This window comes from Bufo gargarizans, chromosome 4, assembly GCF_014858855.1.
Source record: "Bufo gargarizans isolate SCDJY-AF-19 chromosome 4, ASM1485885v1, whole genome shotgun sequence".
In the NCBI taxonomy this organism is placed as follows: Eukaryota; Metazoa; Chordata; class Amphibia; order Anura; family Bufonidae; genus Bufo; species Bufo gargarizans.
The window spans coordinates 87,676,222-87,702,845 of record NC_058083.1 but is presented as its reverse complement, the minus strand read 5'-3'; the positions used below and the strand labels follow the sequence as shown (position 1 = coordinate 87,702,845).

At 41.6% G+C, this 26,624-nt stretch overlaps 1 protein-coding gene across 2 annotated transcripts; it reads right to left on the bottom strand.

Annotated features, from left to right (window-relative positions):
* Window positions 1-3,248: 3,248 nt before the first annotated feature.
* Window positions 3,249-25,002, bottom strand: CLDN18 (claudin 18). Of its 2 annotated transcripts, none has more exons than XM_044292537.1 (5): window positions 24,733-25,002; window positions 8,673-8,837; window positions 6,354-6,492; window positions 5,237-5,347; window positions 3,249-3,397 (listed from the first exon to the last, which is right to left on the bottom strand). In XM_044292537.1, the coding sequence occupies exons 1-5, from the start codon at window positions 24,950-24,952 to the stop codon at window positions 3,250-3,252; spliced, it is 783 nt and encodes a 260-aa protein (XP_044148472.1). In that variant the 5' UTR covers window positions 24,953-25,002; the 3' UTR covers window position 3,249. The 2 variants fall into 2 exon arrangements, with proteins under 2 accessions (XP_044148472.1, XP_044148473.1); XM_044292538.1 differs by lacking the exon at window positions 24,733-25,002 and adding an exon at window positions 16,672-16,891.
* Between the last annotated feature and the right edge of the window lie 1,622 nt (window positions 25,003-26,624).

Here is a 26,624-nt window from a genome sequence, read left to right as displayed (position 1 = left end):
TATGTCTTCTTTAACTTACTGGGAGAAATGCACTGGAGTAAAGTCTGCAGAAGTTAAACCAGCAAGGAACTGAAAAGAGATGTAAAGGGTACCTAAATGTGAACCACTTCATTGGAAAACTCCTAAAACCTCTTAAAATTCCCTTCCCTGCTTTGAAACGTACATTGCAGAATTTCCATCTTTATAGATTTGACCACCTGTACTTGAAGGAATATTTTTTTTCATGTATAGGAACTTTATAGAAGTTTTGAGAATTTAATAAAACTGCAACCCCCCCCCCCCCCCCAAAAAAAAAATATAAGAAAAAAATAATGATAAGCTGAACACTTTGGGGATGAGTAGTCATAAAATATTGATGCATCTGATAGGACTGAAGTTTTCTGACTTTACATATATTGAAACAGTATTCTATGTATTTGCATGTACCCCTCTCTCTACTTTAGAGTGTATATATATATATATATATATATATATATATATATATATATATATATATCACATATGGTAATATGCCTCCACTTATTCACTTGGTTTTGCCAGATAGGGAAATTTAAGGATGTAGCAGTTAAACATATATCTTCTTAAGAACCTCTAAAATGATGATATTAGCATCAGATAGCTCCTCCAAGATATAATCTAATTTAAAGTGAATGTCCACCTTTGAACATAATTTCATGTTTATATCTAAAATTCTGTGGTAATTTACTTTATACAAATTTTTAAGGAAAGTTAGATTTTTTTTGCCAGAGCTCAAAAATAAATCCCTGCTTCTTCTCCTACAGTCAAACGTTAAATGAGAAAATACTATCTTTCCATTTTCACTACTAGAGGGAGTTTCATGAAACCATCTGCAGTGTCTCTCTCAATGGTCATGAGGATTCAGAGCTCTGAGCTCCGTAAAGACAAATTATAAAAAAAACAATCTGCACAAAAACAAATTGGACCTACAGTATGAAGGTCAAAAAGGAACACATGTTTAAAGGTGGACATTCATTTTAAATGTCAAGCTTCAGTCCATGACATGACGTGACATGCTGGTAAGCGATGCGGGAGTATCACTTAGATGAAGAATTTGGAACATATCAACTGATACCTTAAACTTTGCTATTGAGATACAGATAGCTACCATCTTTATAAAGCTATTATATCCAGGAGAGCCCAAAACCATAATGCTTTTTATTGAACAGCTTTGGCAAAGCTGGTTAGCTATGCTTGCAGAATGATCTTTAGCTCCAGAGATCTCTATGAAGCCTCTATTTCTAGTCCAAAAATAAAGATGTTTTGGGGCACACTTATTAAGACCAGCGTTGTAGACGCCGGTCTTAATAACCCCTAAACCTGGCGGTGGATCCGCCGAAGTTATGAAGAGGCGCCGATCTCTTCATAACTTCAACATATCCTCCACCACTTCTAAATGTAAGCCAGCTCCCTTGCTGCCTTACAATTAGACCATTTTCTCCACCTAAAACAGATGTAGAAAATGGTAAATGAGACGGGCCTACTGGCCTGTCCCCTTCCCCGGCCACGCCATGCCCACAATTTTAGACCTGGTGTGAGCGGGGAAAAGTCACAGATTGCGGCTCAACTTGAGCCACAATCTGTGTCGGAAATATGCCTAATTTAATACCCCTTTATGTTTATTGTATATATTTTAGAGCTAACAATATCAATAGTAAAACAAAAAAAAAAAATAGAGATGAACTTCATCTAAGCTCCCAATAAAAATACATCTACCATACTGTTACGTGTTAACTCTACCCATCTCTTTATAGAGAGTCTGTCATCTACTTGTATGTTACTAATGTAAAACTGCTGAAATCTCACTGCAGGTGGCAAACACTGTTCACAAATGGTACCTTTTATTGCCTTGTCTGCTGCTCTGATGGTCCAAAAACTAACTTTGAAGCCATGTGCAAATGAGCTTACAGGCGTCCATGGGTGTGGTCTACTGTTGCAAGTACCCAGGCCCTAAGCCCGCCTAAGGTGTTACTGTCTGGCTGTAAGTCAGCTTAGTATCCTCCTGACGTCACCGTCCTCTATGCCTGAAATCCCACACCTGTCTGTGCAGTTCCTTCATGGATGCCGTTGCACACAGTCGGTATAGTATGGTGCATTCTTGGGCCCTGTGGTGATGTGTGCAGGAAAGGAGGCATCATCTATGAACACTTGGGAGCCCAGGTTTGTTTCTGGACCATCAGAGCAGCAGACAAGCCAATAAAAGGTACAATTTGTCAAACGTGTTTGTGACCTACAGTGTGATTGGGGCAGTTTAACATGAGAAAAATAGATGACTCAGGAGATCAGTGCAGTAAGGTAACATTGCAAATAGTTATGGTCTAGACCAGGACCAGGAATTATTTATGCAGCTAAGAAAAATTATGTACAAATACCATCTTTAAACTAAATTTGGGCTAATTTATGTGATGTGACATTCAAAATTCTGACTTAGGCCTCATGCACACGACCGTAGTTATGGTCCGCATCCGAGTCTGAGTTTTTGCGGCTCGGATGCAGACCCATTCACTTCAATGGGACCGCAAAAGATGCGGACAGCACTCCGTGTGCTGTCTGCATCCGTTGCTCCGTTCCAAGGCCCCGCCCAAAAAATATAGCATGTCCTATTCTTGTCCGTCTTGCGGACAAGAATAGGCATTTCTACAAATGGCCGCCCGTTCCATTCCGCAAATTGCAGAAGGCACACGGGAGGCTTCCATTTTTTTGCGGATCCGCGGTTTGCAGACCGCAAAAAAACGCACGGTCGTGTGCATGAGGCCTTAGGCAGATAAAAAAAGTCTTATCTCGGATCGCAGGATGATGCTGCTGGGTACAGGAAAGCATCTTAAGGTGGATTTACGGGCAGATCATCGGGAATTAATGTTCCTGCGAATGCTCGTTCCCAACAATCTGCCCGTGCAAATGTGCTGCCGATCACCCAATGCATGAGCAAAACGCTCGTTCATCGGGTGATCCTGTCCTTTGTGCAGGCACCACCGATTATCGTTTCTGGGCAGCAGATCGTGTGGTCTAAACAGTAAAGCTGTATGGGGATGAGCGATCACCATAACGATCCATCGTCCTTATACTGGGAAGGTGATCGCTTCGTGTAAATGCAGCGGTCTCCTTCACTGAACGAGCAGCCGACTGTCGGGAAGGAACGCTTCCTTCCTGACAATGGGCTGCTACATTGTAAGGTGTAAACCCGCCTTTACACGTGATGTCGCTATCAATAAATGGGGGTCATTTTAAAAGTTACACATAATCATATTTTGAAGGGTAGCTCTTGCCATCCTCGCTGCGCCGAGACTCATTGTAAATTGATTTCTTGCTCTTGTCTTCATAAGCTGGTGTCTTGTAGCCCGCACTTTTGGCAGACACATGGTAGGAAACGGGTTTGTAACTACAGAAAGGAGAGATTATTGTAGGATGAGCACCATTCATTACGTTAGAGATACATTCATTTTCATTGCTATATTTATTGCCATCTGGATTTTTCACAAATAGATGTGAGATCAAGGCTTGTTTTAGAGGGTTAAAAAAATGAGAAATTGTTTAAGACCCTTATTCATTTAGCATCTGTGGTTATTTGCTGTTGTTTCAGTTGCAGTATTATGTGGGCTCATCAAACTTGAAAGTTTTATTTGGGCACTTATGGGAGTATTATATGGACTGCATATGGCAGTATTATCTTGGCAGTATATGACAATATATGTAAAGTCAAAACTGTTTTAAATGATAAAAGGCCCTCATTTTCTATAAGATCAGCCCTGTGTGAGAGGTGTCTACTTACAGTATATCTCACTTTGCTCAGTTTCACTAAATATTGGGTCAGCTAAGCAGCAATCGGAGAATCATTTATAAATAGTTAAGCACGTACAGCCTAAAACCACCAAAAATAACAGAGGAACAGAACAATTCAGAGTTCTAAGAAACGATGCTTCAGAAGTGATATTTGAGGGAGGATACAATTTTTTAGAGAGTTGACGGGTCCTCATTAAACACGGGTGTAAGACATTTACTGTATTTTTCGCCCTATAAGACGCACCGGCCCATAAGACGCACCTAGGTTTTTGAGGAGGAAAATAAGAAAAAAAATATTTTGAACCAAAAGGTGTGCTTTTGGTGGGTTTTGAACTAATTGTGGTCTGTGGATGGCACTGTTATGGGGGATCTGTGGATGGCGCACTGTTATGGGGGATCTGTGGGTGATGCACTGTTATGGGGATCTGTGGGTGATGCACTGTTATGGGGGATCTGTGGGTAATGCACTGTTATGGGGGATCTGTGGGTGACACTTATGGGGGATCTGTGGGTGACACTTATGGGGGATCTGTGGGTGACACTTATGGGGGATCTGTGGGTGGCTCTTATTGGGCTCTCTGGATGGCACTGTTATGAGGATCTGTGTATGAAAGTTATGGGGGGGATCTGTGGATGACACATCTATAGCATCTTATGCTATGTGTCATACACAGATCCCCTCCATAAGTGTCCCTGTAGTGAATGACCCTCAATACACGGGGTGGGGGTCGCATCTGTTTTTATAATGACAGCGGGGCCCGTGCAGTGACTGTATTCTACTACACGGGCCCCGCTCACTGTATAATCGTATCTCTAATAGTTAATTGTTACGGTATGTATATAATCGCATAATGAGCGCTGTGTATTACTTACAACTACAAGCGCTCGCCGCTCGGTAGGTAGCAGAGAGGAGGCAGGCCGGGAGGACAGGCGCTGGCAGCGTGCGCCTGCTTCATTCATAAAGTGGGCGGCGCAGGCGCGTGACGTATGACTCACACTGCCAGCGCCCATCCTCCCAGCCTGCCTCTTCCCTCCTCTATGCTACCTACTACCGAGAGGCGAGCGCTTATAGTTGTAAGTAATACACAGCGCTCATTATGCGATTATATACATAACAGTTAACTATTAGAGATACGATTATACAGTGAGCGGGGCCCGTGTAGTAGAATACAGTCACTGCACGGGCCCCGCTGTCATTATAAAACCAGATGCCGGCCCCCAGCCTCTCCTCCCTCACAGCTAATACACCCGCCGCGAGGCATCGCGGCGGGTGTATCATTGAAAACTCAGCAAAATCAGCAGCATTCGCCCCATAAGACGCACTGCTATTTTCCCCCCACTTTGGGGGGGGGGAAAGTGCGTCTTATAGGGCGAAAAATACGGTATCTGAATAAGACCTTTCTGTAATTTGCCGTTAGGAAAAATGAAGTTGACTTACGTGGTTTCTTCAGGCATTAGACCTCGACATGCTATGCACATCATGACTCCACCAATTAATGTAACACCACCAGCAACCCATCCAACAAACAGAGCAGAACCAAAGGTGTATCTACAAAACAAGGACAGAATATCTGGTGTTAGGATCACACGAGGTGTCATCTCCAGTCACAAAGTCCAATGTATATTGAGCTCGTGAGTCAAAAAGTAACTTCAGACCTTCAGAGAAGTTGACATACAGATACAGAACTCTTAACCCATTAAATGGAATCTGACAGCAGATTTGTACCTACAGTATTTGTACCTGCTGTGCCCTCTGCAACTTGATTGACAGGACCAGGCAGTGAAAACATCATCACACCTGGCCTTATCAATCAAAGTGGAGAGGACAATGCAGTTGCAGAGAGAGCAGAGCCTCCAGGAGTAATGGCAACACCTCAGTTGCTCCTAGAGGCTCATTTGCATATATTTTAAACATCATTTTTCTCAGCAATGTGGGCACGTATGAACATGGCACCAACACAGATGCCTTCAGGCACCAACACACACATGTAACAGGTCAGCCAGTTTCATGGATACAAATCTGCTGAGAAATGCCCTTTAAGGTCAAGATAAAGTCTGCTGCCATTCCTTATTTGCTGCATTCAAGTTAACAATTGCTACATCTGTACTTTTGTACTTCACTGTGTTGATATTGGCTACAGAGTTACAGAGTATATAGGGGCACATTTATTAAGACCATCGTAGCTGACGGAGGATCCGATGAAGTTATGAAAAGGCTGAGGCCTCTCCATAAATTCGGCAAATCCAGTGCCAGTTCTAAATGTTAGAGAGCTTCCAAGCTGTCTTACAGTTAGACCTTTTTCTACGCCTAAAACACAATTTTAGACCTGACATGAGTGGGGAAAAGTCGCAGATAGTGGCGTAACTAAACATTGTGCTGCCATCTGTGCTTGAAATACGCCTAATTTAGGCATATTTTAGATTAGTAAATGACCCCCATAACATTTAGTGCAAAGCCTGAGTGGGTGGTTCATGACATGGAAAGTAAGGCCCTGCACCAGGTCTAACACAGGATTTCTTAAATTCCTGAAATGGTAATGAATTCTCAAAATTACCTTGTCTGAAGGGTCTGCAGACCTCCCATACCTCCCATGCCACTGATGGCTCCACCTGTATACATGCTACTGGTAGTCATCCAGAAATTGGTCACCAGCATATTGGCAAAGACAGATACCCCAATTATGGAGCAAAGACCTTCAAAATACAAAGAAAGATAACATGAATTATTATTTATAACATCAAGGTTCTTAATATCACTAAATATGGCAATAAAAAAATATTAATATAAATGGGGAGGTAGAAAGATACCAACTGCTTTTTATTGGGAGCATAAGATAAAATATAACTTAAGGTTTCACAAAATGCATTAGTGTTTGGTTCCATTATTTGCTTCTTTTGATATATGGTGCGGTAGATGGGACAACATGTCTTTTTTATACCTGTATTTACACTGTGTTAATACTTTACATTGATCCACAGCTTGGCCTCATGAAATATTGTTCAGCAAACATGTGAGAGTGTGCCGTCACATTATCATTAGTTCACGCTTGACAATAGTTTCCCTTCTATGGAGCTGTGTTACATCTAGTGCTTAGGAAATGGATTTTTGGACTAGAATGAAGATGGCAAATTTTTTTGCGTTCTCACTTTATTAAATGTGTCAATAAGTGCAGCAGACAAAAGGTTAACAAACAATTACCGCATAAATATAATATGGAAGAAGTGTTATGACTACGACAACAGCGTTAGAAAGTCACATACCTTGTTTTGGTAAAAAATTTGATGTTTTATCATTTTATGCTACACTTGCCACTTTTTGTTTATAGAATGGGTGCAATCTGTGTGCCCCTTAGATACTGAATGGAGGGGCAAGGTAAATGGTCAAACACCTCTCCAATCAAACTCCTCCTGATTGTGGGGATCCCTGGGGTGGGGCAACCAATATTCAAACATTCATCACCTTTGAAGGACAGGTGATACTTGTCTATTGTGAGACAACCCCTTTAAAACATTGTGCCAGAGGTATAACTTGAAGCTTTTTGGTCTCAATACAAAATCTGTAACAGGTTCCCACCTACTAGGGGTGTTGTTTGTAATACTTATATTTTACGTGATAGAGAGGCCTTTGGACCAAATATAACTGCTACCCAGGGGCGAAACGATCGCGGTTGCAGAGAGTGCGACCAGGCCTGGCGGAGTGGAAGGGGGCCCGCAAGTGCTTTTAGCCAGCCCGGTCCCCCTCTGCTTTGTTTTGCCTATTTAAAAAGTATGTAGAAGTGACTAGTGCGGCTGCGCTACACACATCTCCATACATACACCCTTTCTGCGCCGCGCCATCATGATCAATGTTGGTGAGACCCAGTGCTGGAGGTCACAGGTCTCGTGGGAAGATGTGATGACGCGGCACCGCAGAGGGTATGGGAGGATATGTTCGCAACTGGCTGCCAGTGAGATGGGACAACCAAATGCGGAACAGAGCAGAGGTAAGTACATCTTTTTATAGGTATGCACACGCTGAGTGCCATACTGGGGGCACCCGACTCCTACCCGGCACTATGAATTGAATTTAGAAAGGGCCGGGAGGCCCACAACGGCTATATGGACCGCAAAAAAAATATATATATACAGAGGGAGTGGGTGGCAGGGGCTGCACCATACTGAGGGGCACCTGGCAGTGGCCCTATAAACTGAATTTAGAAAGAGGGGCCAGCCATATAAGAGGGGGCCACAAAAAATAAAATCTATACAGAGTGAGAGGGGGTAGGGGCATCCAATCATTCAATTATATACGGCGACAAAATGAAGTATATACAGTCTGTGAGTGGGGGACAAAATTAAGTATATACAGTCTGTGAGTGGGGGCTAAATAAAATATATACAGTCTGAGGGAGTGGGGGGGGGGGGTCAAATTAAATATATACAGAGCAAGTGGGGGCCAACTAAAATATATACAGGGGGTGGGGTAATGGAATTGAGGATTAATGGGGGCGGGGGGCCCCAATCCCAAGTTTGCCCTGGGGCCCATAGAACTCTAGTTATGCCAGCCAGATCTCGTCATTGCTCCCTAAAAGTTACTGTGGGGATCAGTTAGTTGTAGGGATATCCCCAGGAGAAGGACATTTTTCAGTGGTTTTCCCCAGGTAAAAATGGCAGGATTTACTGGAGATCTATTGTTTATGGCTAGTAAGTTTATTTCAGCAATAATTTAGCATTTTCTTTTCTAATCCATAAGTGAAGTATTATGTCCCATATTAAATATATAACGTTATCTTATAACAAAAGCCATTGAAAAGCAATTGTAGGTGTTTGCTTAACGCATGTTAACTCTACTACATCCGTTCCTTTTAAAGAAAAGGATGAAAGGACTTTCTCACCTGCAACAATGAACATTACTCCAGATGTCAGGGTGATATTGGCTTTGGCAGAGTCTTCCATGCTTCCAATCCTGATACATTTTAGCGCAAATATGGAAATGAGTAAACCGATTGCCCCAAGTACAATTCCTACAATCATCAAAGCTCTGACTGCCTGGAACATAGCTGTGAAGAGAAAAACATTGGAATTGGTTAACTAGTAGTGTTGGTTGAGCACCATAGTGCTACAGAGCACCCGAGCACAATAGAAGTCAATGGGAGAACCCGAGGATTAAACCGGGCACCCCCTGCTCTGAAGAGCGGAGGGTGTCTGGTTCATAGAATAAGGTTTTACAGACTGACAATAATACGCACCAAACCGAAGATAAAATAGATTTTAAAGGAAAAATGGTTAGGAAACATTCTTTCCTGTATATTCAATTGTATATAAAGTGCAAGTGCTGCAATAAAATTACAAGCAAGAGGCACTCCGAAACAGCCTGTATATCACATAATGGAGAACCTCATTCACATTGTGGTACAATTGTTCAGGTAGTGGGACTCCTACACTCATAAGGCCTATGCACTAAGTGTAAGGGCTGCTAAAAATTACAAGGAACCGGCACTACAATACACCCTTTGTTACACATAAAGGAGGGCATCATACACACCCTTGAAAAATTATGATTGATGGGCTGCTGGTGACCCTCGAAAACATTAGGAGCAAGGGCCTACTGGTGACCCTCTAAAACATTAGTGGCAAGGGCCTGCTGCTGAGCTGACCATCTAAAAATTTTTGAAGACGAGGGCCTGCTGCTGAACTGACCATATAAAACATTTTGTGGGCGAGGGAAATTTCAAAAAAACTAATATAAAGCACTATATTCAATATAGTGCTATATATTTGTTTTATAGAATATTCGTCATTTTTTTCCATCTGAAGTCATGCTTCCTCCCTGCTTAAATTGCTTTTGGGCCAATTATGTGTTCAGATGAAAAAAATGATGAAAATTCTAAAAACGAATATATAGCACTATATTCTATAGTGCTATATATTAGTTTTTGACCCACGCCTGTATTGATCGCATAATATTTGCATATTATGCAATCGTTACCTTGCCGATTTTCGATAAAAAAAAGAATGTAGAATATAACGAATATTTGAATTTGCAAATATTCGAAATATTCGAAATATCTTGATTTCGAATTGCGCCCCTGCCGCTCATCACTACTGACAACCATGTTGCAGCTGGTATTCCATTACTGCCCTCTGCTGCTCACAAAGCCTGGCCAACATGTGGAACGTCGAGTTCCAACACGTGCTCACATTGTGCAACAGTCGGTGAGCTGGCAATTGCTAGTGCTGCTTCAGCGTTGCCAGACCGGCGGAAGCTGTCGATGACTTGTGGAAATGGGCACACACGCGGCACACACGCGGCACCAGTAGCTCAGGCAAATTAGGGTAGGTTTTGAGAAACCACTGAACCACTAGGTTGAACACATGGGCTAGTCATGGTATGTGTGTGAGCTTGCCGAGCTCCAAAGCCGCCACCAAGTTATGGCCATTATCAGACACAACCATGCCTGGTTGTAGGTTGAGTGGCGAGAGCCACAGCTCAGTCTGGTCCCTTATCCCTTGGCACAGCTCTGCGGCGGTGTGCTGTTTGTCACCTAAGCAGATCAGTTTAAGCACGGCCCGTTGCCGCTTACCCACTGCAGTGCTATATACTTCCAGCTACTGACTGAGGGCTGACTGGTGCTACAAGATGATAATTCTGAGGTGGAAGTGGAGGAGGAGGAGGAGAAGGGAGGGTTGCAGCCACTAACATAGGTGGCGGCGGAAACCCTGATAGAAGTAGAGCCCGCAATCCTTGGCGTCGGTAGCACCTGTGCCATTGCTGGGTACGACTCGCTCCCGGCCTACACAACATTCACCCAGTGTGCTGTAGCGTCCCTGGCCAAAAGCACTTGTCCATGTGTCAGTCGTTAAGTGGACCTTCCCAATAACTGCATTGGTCAGGGCACGGCTGATGTTACAGGACACATGCTGGTGTAAGGATGGGACTGCACACTTTGAAAAATATTAGTGGCTGGGGACAGAGTACCGCGGGACAGCCGCCGCCATCAGGCTGCAGAAACCCTCAGTGTCCACAAGCCTAAATGGCAACATTTCCAGGGCCAGCAATTTGGAAAGGTGCGCATTTAGTGCTATGGTCTGTGGGTGGGTGGCTGGGTATTTGCGCTTTCGTTCAAATGCCTGGGGACACAGAAGTGGATGTGCTAGCTGATGGTGCTTTCTTGCAAAAGTCCAGGTGCATGGCGGGAGGCATCCGGGCCTTCCTCTTGGACAGGTGATTGGCCAGCACGTAACACAGGGGAAGACGAGGCAGTGGTGTGACCCGCAGATACTGGTTGTGGACCCAGGCGTTCGGCCCACTTATTAGGATGCTTTGATGCCATGTGGCAGATCATGCTGGTGGTGGTGAGGTTTCTAGTGTTCACGCCCCTGCTCATTTTGCACAGGTTGCAAATAACAATTCTTTTATCGTCCACACTTTTCTCAAAAAAGCACCAGACTGCGGAACACCTACCCCTTGGCAAGGGAGATTGCCACAAGGGGGTGCTCTAGGGAACAGTTGCCAGTCTGTTTGGTGTTTGGTTTCTCAGTTTTGCCACCCCACTGCCTCTTCCAGCCTGTTGCGGTGCTGCGAAACCCTCCCCCTCTGTACTGCTGTCCTCGCTCGGCTTGCCACCTTCCCAGGTTAGGTCAGTGACTTCATCATCCAGCACCTCCTCTTCTTCTTCCGCACTCATCCTCCTGTCTTGTTGACCTAACAACAACCTCAGTTATTGACAACTGTGTCTCATCCTCATCATGAACCTCTTGAGACATTAATCGCGGTTGACTTATTGGCAACTGTGTCTCATCATCATCATCCACCTCGTGAAACACTAATTGCCGTTCCCCACCGCCATCTTCTTCTGACTGTTGTTGCTCCAGAGTTTGGGAATCAGGGCACAAGATCACCTCATGTCCCTCTTGAAATGGGCTTGGCGAGAGGCCCAAATCAAGGAATGCCGATGAAAAGACCTACTCAGAATCTCCAAGTGTGGGATCACTTGTTTGCCAAGACTCTCCATGGTGGGTGGAAGGAGTATCAGGGTGAGTATTCTGTTGACCAGACTCTTGGCTACTGAGACTGGACTTTGTGGGAGACAGGGTGGTGCTTAACCGACTGGAAGCATTATCTGCTGCAATCCAAACGACCACCTGGTCGCACTGGTCTGACTTCGAGAGTGGCGTCCTGCGCCGCCCTGCAAACTGGGACATGAAGCTAGGTATCATGGATGATTGTGTTTCTTGTGCTCTGGCAGCAGGCACAGTTTCACCTTGCGCATATTAAATGGTATATATGCTTGCAAGTATGTCACATGTACAGTAGCGCAGGTTTTATATGTGTATGCACAAATAAAGTACACAGAATGTCACAGATATTTTTAGGATGCGCACACGTTAAACAGGAGGTATAGCGCAAGTAATTTCACTGTCACCATCGCCTAATAAAAATGACACTGAATGAATGTCACTGATATTTAGGATGCGCATACGTTAGACAGGAGGTATAGCGCAAGTAATGTCGCTGTCACCACCAGCTAATAAAAAATTACACTGAATGAATGTCACAGATAATTTGGATGCACAAAAATCATACAGGAGGTATAGCGCAGATAATGTCGCTGACACCATTGGTGAAAAAAATTTCACTGAATGTCACTGATATTTTGGATACACAAATGTTATACAGGAGATGTAGCGCAGGTAATGTAACTGTCCGCAGCTGATACAGTCTATAGAAAAAGTACACTAGATGTCACAGATATTATTAGGCTACGCACATGTTAGACAGGGGATGTAGCACAGATAATGTCGCTTTCTGCAGCGGCCAAACAATTGCAAGCTATTTAGCACAGGTTGCGCTAAAAATATATATTGCTGCCAGATATAACTATAGTCCTTAAAAGGACTTTTGGGTCTCTAACAAGTTTTATCAATTTAGCGCAGGTTGTGCCAAAAATATATATTGCTGCCACACACAATAGTCCTTAAAAGGGAGCCGGGCTTGTCGACGATTCAACTGTTACATCACCTGTACTTCTTTGAAAATGGTTGATACTGTTATATTGGAGTTTGTAACTCGCTTATTCATTTTGATACACCTAAAGCTATTATATTGAATGCCTTTGTCAATAAAAACATAGTTGATAAAAAAAAAACAATAGTCCTTAAAAGGACTTTTGGGTCTCTAACAAGTTTTAGCAATTTAGCGCAGATTCAATAAAAAAAGGTTGTGCTCCATCTCACAGACTTTGTCCAACTTCTATGTGGGAAAGACTGTAGCAAATGTATGTTGCACACTATATTTCTCAATGTGTTTACAGACAACTGCCACAAATGCATTGAAATTGTAAATCTACTTCCCTTCACACCGCGTATTATAAAACTGCCTGCAGCTGCCACTAGGTGGAGCTTAGTGCATAAAAATTTATAGAGTAACTATATATATTAATGGAGTCTGTACATAATCTCTTTTCACTGAGCTCTTACTAGTGGTGGCTGACAGAAAACGCACTAAATCTAAGTTAGAACAGGAGAAGCAGTTCAGTGGCCCCATGGCAGTCACGTGATTTACCTCCATAGTAGGTAAGACACTGATTATGGTCCTAAAAAATTTTTTATTTTTGTTATTTTATAAAAATGTCTTATTATTCCATATTTATATATGAATATTGTAAACATCCATATATAAATATAGGGGGAGATGTATCAAACTGGTGCAAAGTAGAACTGGCTTAGTAGCTCATGGCAACCAATCAGATTCCATCTTTCATTTTTCACAGCTCCATTGGAAAATAAAAGGTGGAATCTGATTGGTTGCTCTGGGCAACTAAGCCAGTTCTACTTTACACCAGTTTGATAAATCTCCTTCCTTGGTGTATTCTACTGTGCATTTAATTATTCCATGCTCTTTTGTTATGTATTGTATTTACTTTCTTATTTGTTTTTCTCATGGTTTCTTATATCTGCAGCAAAAACATAGTCTGGATACATTTATTGCTACTTCATAAGATATTCAGCCTGCTGGCCTTGTACCTTAGAAAACTGTAGGACAAACACTCACTTGGCCAATAACTCCCCAAAACACATTCACACTTGGCTCACTTGAGCGTGCATGTGTTCTCAATGGGAAGAGCAGAGTATTTCCCTACCTGATACCTCTTATGATGGCTTATCTCCTGGGAGAACAAAAGGACTGGGCATCGACAGATAAGATTGGCCATACACATTAAGGGCCCTTTATACCGAGAATCCACCAGATAATCGCTAATGAGCATTCATAGCAATTATCTGTCATTGTAAAGGTGTCGCCAATCACTCAATAAACAAGTAAAACGTTCTTCGGGCAATTAGATTGTTTGTGTAGGCATCTAAATTGTCGTTTGACAATAAGTCTGTATGGGGTTGAGCAATGGCATTAGAGATCTCTCCTCCCCATATAAATGCAGCATTATCCTCCAATGACAATCAGGGAATTGTCAGGAAGGAACGTTTCCTTTCCAATAATCACCTGCAAAATTGGCCCATGCCTTTATAGTAGATAGTTGGCCGATCCTGTTGAAATTGGCCGGTTTGTGATTACCTACTCAAGAGAAGCTTAAAGGGTTTCTACCACTTGCTTTGCACCCATTTTGTTTTCAGACACTAGCAATCCGCTAGTGTCTGATGTACAATACAAGCTAAGTATTATCTTATTCTGTTCGGCCGTTTTGTTTAAAAAAACACTTTTATATTTATGCAAATGAGCCTCTAGGTGCTATGCGGGCGTCTTTTCAGCACCTAGAGGTTCAGACGCCAGAAGCAGGGGGAGGATCGAATTCACTAGGAGATGGGCGTGCTGGAACGACGAGCTGGGCGGCAGTTTATGAAGGTAGACGGAGCCTCTAGGTGCTGAAAAGACACCCACATAGCACCTAGAGGCTCATTTGCATAAATATAAAAGTGCTTTTTTAAACAAAATGGCCGAACAGAATAAGATAATACTTATCTTGTATTGTACATCAGACACTAGCGGATCGCTAGTGTCTGAAAACGAAATGGGTGCAAAGCAAGTGGTAGAAACCCTTTAAAGGGGTTGTCCACCTTTTACTACTGATGACATATCCTTAAGATAGGTCATCAATATCAGATTGTCAGGGGTCCGACTCCCGGCATCAGCTGTTTGATGAGAAGGCAGTGCTCATACAAGTGCTGCATTCTCTGCTCTGTTTAACTGCTTGCCGCAGCAGTTGCAGTGGTGAGCAGGTGTATTTACAAGTATGGCGTCCCCATACACTTCTATGGGATGGCTATGTAGTATTCACTTGAACAGACAGATCTGTACATAGAAGTGAATAGGGAGGACATACTTGTAAGTACACCTGCTCACCACTGCAATTACTGCGGCGAGCAGGTAAACAGAGCATAGAAGGCAGCGCTTGTATGAGAGCTGCCTTCTCTTCAAACAGCTGATCAGCGGGGGTGTGGGTAGTCGTACCTCTGCCAATCTAATCTTGATGACCTCTTCTGGGGATAGGACATCAATATTAAAAAGCAGACAACTCCTTTAAAATTATAATTTTTACATTGATATATTTACTAAATCAAACAGTAGAACACTACCTTTCATCCCATGGATCTTACAGTATAATAGAGTATTATTTCTCTTGTTTCTCATTCCCCTTTCCTTTTTTTGTAGTCTATAATTGATTCAAGTCTTTCATTTGTAAAAGATTATAACAGAGATGCATTACTAGTATACTGTGGTATCAAAATTTCAATTCAATGCCCTGGCCCTGCATCTCAATATCCTGGCCAAGGCAAAGTGGCTTATAAGTATCTAAAACTCAGAGGACATGTTCAACTCTTACCATCCCCATAAAGATGACATATAAAAGTAGTAAAGCAAGTTTTCTGTTACACATTCTACTCAACTAAAATAATGATATAAAATAGTAATTCTTCTATAAAAGTGGAGTGATTCCCCTTTTCATGCAAATGACCGTTAAAAATATGTCTAAGTAGAACATTTGTGCAAAAAGAAATGAATCATTCCTATCACTGTCCCACTGTTCGTGGGCAGGGTGTGGACTGCATTAAAATTAATCCTATGTCTGATAAGGTCCAGCACATCTGAATCACTGGTGATAAGACGTGTTCTGCTTTGTAGAACAAAAGGGCAAATTCACCACCAGGGCGCTACTTTTTATCAGCACTTGGAAACCATTCAAATAAAAGTCATTTTTTGCATATGTTGAATAAAGAACCAAATCTTCATATTTCATATATTTATCCAATATTCCTCAATTATATTTTTGCTTTTCCAAGTAGTTAGGGTACGGCCACAATGTCAGGTTTCTGCCTACAGTTCTGAAAGCCTAAACCAGTGATTTCAAAACAGAAAAGTTGTGCCAGTCCTTTATGCTTTCTCTCATTCTATGATTTGCTTCTGATTTTGGCTTCCAAAACTGCATGCAGAAACCTGACCGTGTGGCCGTGCCCTTAGACTTCCACTCAGATAACAGCCTTCAGAGATGTGAAGGGGTGTTTGCCCACTTCGTTACCTCAGCTTAAACTATGCCACACCTTGTACATATGAGTGTGACTACTATGGCAAATGATCAGAGATTAAATATTTTAGCACATAATTGCTATGCGTAGAACTCAACGGTGGTAATAATAAAACATTAATATAAAGGTGATCCATAAAATGCCTCAAGAAGAGATGAGGCGACTTAAACTTCCTCGAAAGCATCTCAAGATGGTCAGTATAAGTTGTTGTTTTAATTCCAACTTATTCAATAGCATCCTTTTAAAAAATCTATGTAAAATTACACTTAGAATATCTTTCCTTAAAAAATGAGAAATACAACTAAAATAAATAGATAATAGAAAAATAAATAGATAATAGAAAAATAATTAGACCTGGTAACCCAAGAATGGTGTAGTAGGGTCGGCACTCTGTGAATCCAGAGCTTTGTCGTACACAGCTTCTCCATAGTCCCTGGTACTGAAACGTTGCAGTCACTGGGTTGTCGTAGAGATCCTGTGTACTCCACATATCTATACATGTGGATGCAATGATGCCGGCAAAGCCTAGAGCTGAGACTACAAAGCCCATCGTTTGGCACATTGTGACCGACATGGTTGAGAGCTGTTGAAGGTCCAGCTGGTTCTGTGTGCTGCTCCTGATGTACTGGAATCCCATTCTGAAGGACAATTATAACCTCCTCTCTCTGCTACCTGCTTTGTTTGCTTAATATGTTTTCATAAGATATCACAGTTTCGCCCTCATTGTGGGCAGTGTGTGGTCGAGTTTCACATGATACAACGTAATACAGAGATATGGGCATTGAGTAGTGTAAATGATGGCAACATATCCGCAAGGTTATGGCATCATGATAAGAACCATTGCCACAGTTTCTATTTCAACCAAAATAGTAAGTGGGGTTTTTTCGTGGCTATATTTAGTGTTTAGCTAATCGAAGTTCACAAAGTTGACTTCGAGACGAATTTCAGCGAAAATTAGTTTCGCCGCAAAGCCAAATTTCCTTGTGCTTCGTGGTAACAAACCATTTTTCCCTAAAATGGCGGTAAACAAAAAAAATCATACTCACCTTATCCATTTGTGCGCGGCAATCTTGATTGAAGATCCCTCTTAAAATCTTGTGTGCGGTGGCGTATGACATCACCATGCTGGCCAGCGTGATGACGTCATCACGCACTGCGTGAGATTTTGCGCTGGATCTTCAAGCAAGATGATCGCAGCAGGCTCTTCGTGATCTAATGGATAAGGTAAGTGTTTTTTTTAACAGATTAACCCCTGACAGCCCTCAATGGTAATCTCAGATGCAGCTATCACAGCATCTGAGGGTTTCAATCATGGGGGGCACCGCCATTGCATCTGCTACTCACAAAGAAATGCGCATTGCGACAAAGTAACTCGTCATTAAGCAAATTTGTAATGCATACAGAAGGCTAGGTGGCAACTCTATAGACACTGTAATAAAAATCATGAATAGATCTCTCCCACCAGGGTCAGACTGGCCCACCAGAGTACCAGAGGATCCTTTGGCTGCCTTTGAAGCCAATAGCTTGCCACTATGGTCTATTAATTTAATTCAAAACCTATTACGCTGTATTGATAACATCGGAGTGGAACCCCAAGAATAATTTCCTCTTGTGGAACCAAGTAACCCCAATCCGACGCTGTCACAGTCTCTTTTACTGGTATGGGAGGCTACGATAGCTCATAAGGGACTGGATCATATTAGAACACTCCACATAAATACCAAACCAAAATATGTTTTTCCAAAATGTCTCTCTTTAAGAAAAATCTCTATTTCATTACCCCAACACCAAAAACACTGAAACTTAATGTAATGTCCAAAATTAATCTAAGTTCAAGAAAGCGGAGAACTCCTTAAATTATACTGAAAACATAAGAGCAAATCAATATTAATATCGATCTTAGCAGATATGTACATAGTATGGACTTTTACAACAATGGGAATGTCCACATAAGATGACAGAATAACTAAATGTTAAATGTTTAGAGCCTTATTCCAATCAACTTTTGTATTTTATCACTTGGGCTTTTTTGGGGGCATTTTTTGACAGGCTGACACTAGAGATGAGCGAATTTCATATTTTGAAATTCATTCACGCTTTGTTTACTGGTAAAAGGTGAATTACGTTATGGATTCCGTTATCACAGACCATAGCGCAATTCTGTGACGGAATGCATAACGGAATGCCTTTAGAGGCAATCCGTTATTCATTCCGTCATAATAGAAGTCTATGGGCTGCAAAACGGATCCGTTCCGTTTCCGTTATGCAGGGGAGTCCTCTCCTGCATAACGGAGACATGAGGGATCTGTTTTGCAGCCCATGAATATTTAATCTGTATTTAATATTTAATCTGTTCTATGAAGTGCAAGCTCCAATACTCATATGACAAATTCGAATTTGTTCCCAGTGCAAATTGTTGCTGCCCTTTCTACTCTATTCAGTAAGGAAATCTACATTTATGTTGCCCAGTCTGCTAAAAATGTCAGAAATTACTGATTTAAAGGGCATCTGTCAGCAAATTTGTAACTGTGAAACTGGCTGACCTGTTGTCACGATTCGGTCCATTCACACGTCCACAAAATGGGTCCGCATCCGTTCCGCAATTTTGCGGAATGGGTGCAGACCCATTCATTTTCAATGGGGTCGTAAAAAAGATGTGGACAGCACAGCGTGTGCTGTCTGCATCTGCACTTCCGTTCCATGGCCCCACAAAAAAATAGAACATGTCCTATTCTTGTCCGCAGCCTGGACAAGAAAAGGCATTTCTATTAAAATGCGGAACGCACATGGCCGGTGTCCGTGTTTTATGGATCCTCAATTTGTGGACCACAAAACAGTTGCAGGTGAATGGACCCTAAGGCTGAGTTCACATCACCATTAAGGCTGCGTTCATACCTGAGCGTTCGGGATGGAGCGCTCTTTATGCCCGATTGTATGCGCGTTTACAATCGCGGCTCTGGAACAAGCGAACGCCAATTGTCGCGCGTTCCCGGAAGTCTATGTACGGGAACGCGCGACAAGACGCCCCAAAGAAGCTCCTGTACTTCTTGGGGCGTCGGGCGTTTTACAGCGCGATCGTACGCGCTGTAAAACGCTCAGGTGAGAACCATTCCCATAGGAAATCATTGGTTCTTGCCTGTTGAGCGTTTTACAGCGCGTAGGAACGCGCTGAAAAAACACTCAGGTCTGAACCCAGCCTTAGGGTGGGTTCACACTAGAGTTATGGAGTCAGTTATGGCTTTCCGTTATAACAGGGTTATAACGGAACATAACGGAATCCATAAGATGGAATGCAAAATGGAAGCCTTTAAAAGGCATTCCGATTTGCTCCGTCCTAATAGAAGTCTATGGGAAAACATAACGGATCCGTCTGAGTCCCGTTATGCAAGACGGAAAACAAAGTCCTGTCGACAGGACTTTGTTTTCCGTCTTGCATAACGGGAACCAGACAGATCCGTTTTGATTCCAATAGACTTCTATTAGGACGGTGAGCAAACGGAATCCCTTTTAAAGGCGTCCATTTTGTTTTCCGTCAAAATGCAAGTCTATGGGCAGCAAAACGGATCCGCTCTTCCGTCTTATGGATTCCGTTATGTTCCGTTATAACCCTGTTATAACAGAAAGCTATAACAGACTCCATAACGCTAGTGTGAACCCACCCTTAGCTTTCCATTCTTCTGATCCATGAGAAGAAGAGAGAGAGAGAAAAAAGAGGATCCTGTAAAAAAACTGAACCTGTCGCATCAGTTGTCATCCGTTTGAGCCATTTCTGTCTGAGATCCGTTTTTAGACGGGAAAAAAAAGTCCTGCATGCAATACTTTTGCTTCAGTCTAAAAAAACGGATCTCAGACGGAAATGGCTCAAATGGACCACAACTGATGCGACAGGCTTAGTTTTTTTACTGGATCCTATAAAAAAATGGATTCTATCCAATCCTATGCATAACTGATGCAACAGGATCCGTTTTTTTTACAGGATTCAGTTTTTTTCTCTCTCTCTCTTCTGCTGACGGATCAGAAGAACGGAAAGCTAAACGGTGATGTAAACTCAGCCTAAGGCCTTATGCAAAGATCCTTTTTTTTACACTGAAAAAAAAAGTCCTACCTGTTGTAATTTCTTTCCATCTAAAAAAAAAAAAAGGATCTCAGACGCAAGTGGCTCAAACGGATGCCAAATGTGCATAACTTTTTTATGGGATCCATTTTTTTTCTGATAGATCAGAAGAACTCTCTCTGAATTGGGTCTGTTGGGTCCCAGTATTTTACTAGATATGCAGCTGCTGGAGATGGGAGCCGGCTGTCAGCTGTCCTCCCCAAAGAGAAAGAAGGGCTGGTTTTACACTATCCCTGGGTCCACATCGTGCAATGAGGCCTGTATAGAGAGATCAGGAAGCAGTGATGTGAACGCGGATCATGTGATCGCCGAGGGTCAGGAGTCGGCTCATGACCGTGCCGTGTGGTCATACCCTACGGCTACTGCTATACGACGATGTGTTGTGGGACAAGAAACTCACGCAACATTTCAGATAATGTATGTCAATAGTGTCGCAACACTGCTGGATTTTATGTTGGAAGTCACATGTCATGCGTAACTTTTAAGATTCACTTTCATGACGAAGTGACATGCAATAAGAAAGTCGTGTGACAGGAAATTGCACATATTTTTGTGTTGCAGGACATTTCTGCAACATGTCGCCATGTAGCTGTACCCTTAATCCACTTATACTGAAATATAAGTCACGCACAACACGTGACTCACCTGCGACACGGTTGTGACTTGCCTGTGTTTTGACAGCCAAATGCCAGCTTCAAAATAGACATGCGACAGCACGCTGACACGCGACACCAGGGGCGCACCACCAATGAAGCCAGGCAAGGGGCAAGAGCGGGGCAGCCGAAGGGCCATGGGCTGAAGGGAAGGGGTTAGGTTAAGAAATTGGCATTGGGAAGGGGGGGTCGCCGTTTCAGTTTTTGCCTCCGGCAGCAGATAGGATAGGTGCACCCCTGCGCGACACATATCACCATGTAAGTTTCTTGGGCAACTAAGCCCCAAAAAGTTGCAGAAGCCCCTATTTTGCAACTTTTTGAAAATAGAATTCTGGAGTACAGGGTGTGATGAATCTTCCCAACTGATTCCATAGACAAAAGTTCCTACCACAATGGAGTCATTTAGCAAGACCAGCATTTTTTATGCTTTTTGATATCCCCTGGGTTGTCAGAGGATGCACTTCATTTATAATGAGACGCAAGCAGCCTGTGCACCTAGGTTGAAATCTTTCAGTCATCCTTTAGACCAGCTGCAAACAATGCGGAATATGTATGTTTTTTTTCTGCATGGATTCCTGTGTGGAAAAACAGCAGTGTATTACATACAGTACCTGCAAAGTGTACGAGCTTACACGAACCTAATTTACAGATTTTCCAAATCCTCAGCATATCAATGATGCTTGCGGTTTGGATTTCACCCTTTTCAATGGAAGCCGCATCAAATCCACACCAAAAATCACAATTAGACTTTGCAGATTTTTGTGCGGGTATGCTGCAGAAACACACAGAAATCCACCCAGAAATGTATACGGATCTTATGCGCGTTCACCCGCACCTGTGTGCAGGTGGCCCTACACAAGAAGAGTGGTGTAAATGATGATAAATGATCCGGGGTCACTGGCCCTTCCCACATACTCACCCTGGTAAACCCCCTTATCGTAAAGTAGCAAGACGACAGTAACGTAAATTTAGGTGCAGTGGTATTTAAGTCAGAACTTGGAGTTTGTGATTTATTTATTTTTACACCAGTTTCTGGCGTAGAGGGTCATAGTAGATGACCACTAATATCTCTAGCAATAGATTATGCACGTATACTATACATAAGCTATATTAGTCTCACTAGGAATCGCTTAAAAAAAAAATATAAATTACTTATTCATTTTGCTTATTGTTATATTGCCTACATGTTTTATAAGTGTATTTTCCATATACAATGTTCTGCCATATTATTAATACTGCTCCGTAATAAGACAAGTGTGGTTCTGAATTTTAGGGTGTTTGCACACAATGCAGATTACGTGCGGTTTTTCCAAATAGATTTTTGAGCTTCAGTGTGATACAGTACCAGAAAAGTGTATGAGATTAAACAAATGCCATGTAGGTGCGGAAATTGAACTGCTGTGTGGAACTTGAAATCTGCAGCATGTCAATCGTTGCATTTTTCTTGTGTGGATTTCACCCTTTTCAATGGATTGCACATAAACTGCACCAAAAATTTGATAAATAGTGAAAATCTATGGTGCAGATTTCATGTGGACTTTCTACACTTAAATCTATACCGTGTGCTGCCATTCTTACTGCATTTTCATGGGCTGCTATAGGTTTATATACCCTATACTTAAATAGGAATTGATCATTAGTCTTCAATTCTTTAAAAAAAATATATAATAAGCTCAGACTTCCTTCACACAAACCTTTTGTGGCAGTTTTCAGGCTTTTAACAAAACAATAAATAAATTTTTTTTTTTTACATTAATTCTCTTAATTTTTTTTTTTTTATTATTATTTTTTGAAAACGCTGTACCAGAGAATGCAGCCTTAAAAAAATCAAGCCCTAAAAAGTGCACCACTTTCTATAGTGTATTTCAAAATTTCCTATTGTCTTAAGTCTACAATCTGACCGCTGTGTTATTTTGTCACAAAAAGGTGGCAAAAAAAAAAAACGCTAGGAAAAATGCAACAAAAATTTGCAGCATGAGGGTACGGCCACACAGTTAGGTTTCTTGATGCAGATTTGGAAGCCAAAATCAGGAGCACACAGATTTGGTGTCTATACGCTGCATGCAGCGCTTTTCTGTCCGGCGCTATTTGACATCTGACATCATCAAGTGATGCGCTAGATGAATATGAACAATCCGATCAGAAAACTATGGGATTGGTTCTAGCTTCAGTTCACCTTTGACTTTCCCATGAAGCTGGATTTTGCAACCATTTTAGTAAACCAAAGGGAGGTGAGGATCAAAAACTTGGAAAAGGTGTAAACTTTCATTATTCTCATTCTCCATTTATGTTGGATCTTGGATTTGGCTTAGAAATACTGATGAAAAATACCATAATTCCCCAAATATTCCCATGTGAAAGTAGCCTAAGACTAGATTCACACCTATAGTTTTAGGATTAGATAAAAATCGCATAAGTAGATATCCTCCCTTCATTCTTAGGGCTCTTTCACACGAGCGGATGCCATGCGTGGCATCCGCAGCGTGAATGAGAGCCATGCCCCGTTCCAGACAGCAGAGACACGGAGCAGTAACATGACTGATAATGCTCTTTGCCTCTCTGTGATCTTTTTACTACAAAATCACATTGACAACTTTATCTCACAGTGATTTTGTAGTAAAGAGATCACAGAGAGGCACGGAGCATTATCAATCATGTTACTGCTCCGAGTCTCTGCTGTCCGGAGCGGGGTTTGGCACTCATTTAACGCAGGGGATTCCACACATGGCATCCGCTCATGTGAAAGAGCCCTTATAAGTTTCCTTCTTTTTAGATCCACTTCTGTACTTGTTTACGTGAAAACTACAGTTGCAAATATGAACTTAAATCAATATATATTCCCAGAAAACGAATTTTAACTTTGGAAAATTATACTAATTAATAAGGATGAAATATATTCTGACTACTTCTTATGCAATTTCCATATTACTTTGTTTTTAATAGAAATAAGGTAACCATTTATTTTACTTCTTATTTTTTTTAAATGGCACATTTCATAAAAACACTACATTTACAAAAAAATAAACAATTTATTTGTATCGTGAATATTTTCTATAATAATTGCAACCAGAAATTATATCGCTGGTGCACTTGGCATCTCAAAGAATCTATGCAGAAGGAAAGTTTTAGATTAGGTGCATACAGAGGAGGAGATTTTGCGGCAGATTTCTCTTCTGTTTTTTCAGCCAAAGCCAGAAGTGCATTAAAAAGGAATCAGAAATATAAAGGAAGATCTTAGACTTCCTCCTGCTGGATCCACTTCTGGCTTTAGCCGAAAAACCTGAAGAGAAATATTGCATGACCTGCTCTAAAAAAAACTCCATGTGAACCTACCCTTACAGTAAAATCACTTCCGTTAAAAACAAAAAAAAATATTTGAGGAAAGCACATAGAAAGTGAAAAGTATAAGGCTACATTCACATGTTGCAGAAATTGGAAAATCTCTTCTACACATCTTTATAAGGTTGTTTCTGCAGCAAGTGCAAGAATATTTGCCAACCCCATTTAGATGTATGAAACATTCAGAAACATTTTTTCAGCAAATCTGCCAGGTGTGAACATCCGTTCCTTAATGGATCTCTTGTCCTAAGTAAATGCACCATTTATCTACACAATCATTAAATGAAATGGAAAAAACAAAGTTCTCACCAGGTAATCCGAGGATAGTGAAATATGAACGGCATTCAGTATAACCAGAGCTATCTGTAACACAACTTTGCCATAAACCCTGGAAATTGAATGTCTCGGTCACTGGGTTATTGTACAGGTCCTGAGTGCTCCATTGATTCATTGCAGTGGCTGCCAATATGCCACCCACACCAATAGCTGCAAGAAAGAACCCCAAACACTGGCAAAGTGCTAAAGCCATGATGCCACTCTATGTGTCTGTAGCCACACAGGTTTAGATGCTAAAGAATGGTTAATGCACTTAGTGGTAGAGCTGTAGGGATGTTGTAGTTTTACACTTGCAGTGTTATATACGTCATATGCTTCAGCAGTCCGGTTGCATGTAGTGAGTAACCGCCCCAAGCCTAATCTAATGTTGGCAGATAAGTGTGCCTTTCAGTACCAGCTAGCTTTTGTTGTATCAGACCTTCTGTGTTTACCCTGAAAAAAGAACACTTTCTCCACCCCAATCATAGTCATGAGTTACAGTTGCTTAAAAATGAGCAGAAGGCTTTGTCGAAATTTTTTGAAGATCTGCTGAGAATAAACTATTTATTTTAATAAATTAAAAAAAGAATGGAACTGTCTATGGCCATACGTGACTATGTAACAGCAGAATAACATCGTAGTAATAGAATACTTCAGAAAACATAAAATTAAAGTGCATAGAACAAACACAGAAATTACTTATTATGGTCTAAATCACCCAAAAAATGCAGCACAAATTGTTGTTTTTGAGGTGGACCATCAAATATCTATATTAAGGAGGGAATGAGTGAATTTGTTAAAAATAGTTTCACATCCGCTTCGCCAAATTTAAAAAAAAGTTTGATTCAGGTAAGAATCTGTTCTACCCAAATCACTTATGCTCCAATGGCCTTGAATGTTAGTATATAGCACTATCTGGTCTCCTAAGACTTTTTATTTCTTGAAATACTCTAGGATGTGACAAGAGAGAAAGAGTGAGAGACAGGCCACCTAGTATGCTACTCTGGGTTTCTTGACAAGATATATGCATTGTCTGGGGGGTAATCTTTTCCATTATGGCGAGCGCCTAGTATGCATAGTACACGTGCTGAGTATTGCAAGCCAAGCAATGCCTCTTTGGGTTTCTGGGAAAGATATTTAAATTAGCTTTCCTAAGCTAATTTCATGTAAACAGATGTAATATGTGCTAAATTACATATGTTTTTCACAGAAATGCAGATGAACATTGGATTATGATACACCTCATGCATATTTAGCTTCCTCCATAAGAACAAATAGTACTCCAACCAAGGCCTCTCAGACATCCAAGCAACTTTTCTTTGCCCAGCTCTGTTAAAGGGTAGTTACCCAGAAAGAGCTAGAGTTTTGGTGTGAGACAGTTTTCCTTACTAGCGTGCACGTGCATGTCTCTTTTCCATAGAGGCATTATCTGGGGACACAAGCACAGCAATATATAAAAGAAACAGTGGTTGAACAGTTTGAGGCTACCACCAAAATGTAGTGGGAACAAAGGGGTAAAACTGATCTATGAAGCACAAGGAGGTGCATATAAATATAGATACCAGAGATAAGCAATTCAATTCCATTTGGAATTTATCCAGAATATACAAAAAAAATTGGATTCTAATAAACCCAAATATTTTAAGATTTATATTATGACTGTAGGTAGGAATAGACAAGGACAGTGAGCCCTAAGGCTAGAACCCAGGCTGATTTCCTTACCTACTTGCAGTACAAGCCCTAGATAGCTAGACTGCAACTGGTCAACGGTTTAAGAGCAGAGACAGACAAAAAAAACAGACAGACAACCACAATACCAGAGTCGTACCTAGAGTAAATGGGTAAGAACCAGACAAGTTATGCAGTACCCAACGAGAGACAGAGAG

Coding starts and splice junctions, on each gene's coding strand:
- CLDN18 (XM_044292537.1), bottom strand. CDS start 24,952: ATGGCTTTAGCACTTTGCCAGTGTTTGGGGTTCTTTCTTGCAGCTATT. Junction 8,838..24,732: donor CACTATCCTCGGATTACCTG/GTGAGAACTTTG, acceptor TTCTCTTCACAG/CTATGTTCCAGGCAGTCAGA. Junction 5,348..6,353: donor CTGCAGACCCTTCAGACAAG/GTAATTTTGAGA, acceptor CTTGTTTTGTAG/ATACACCTTTGGTTCTGCTC.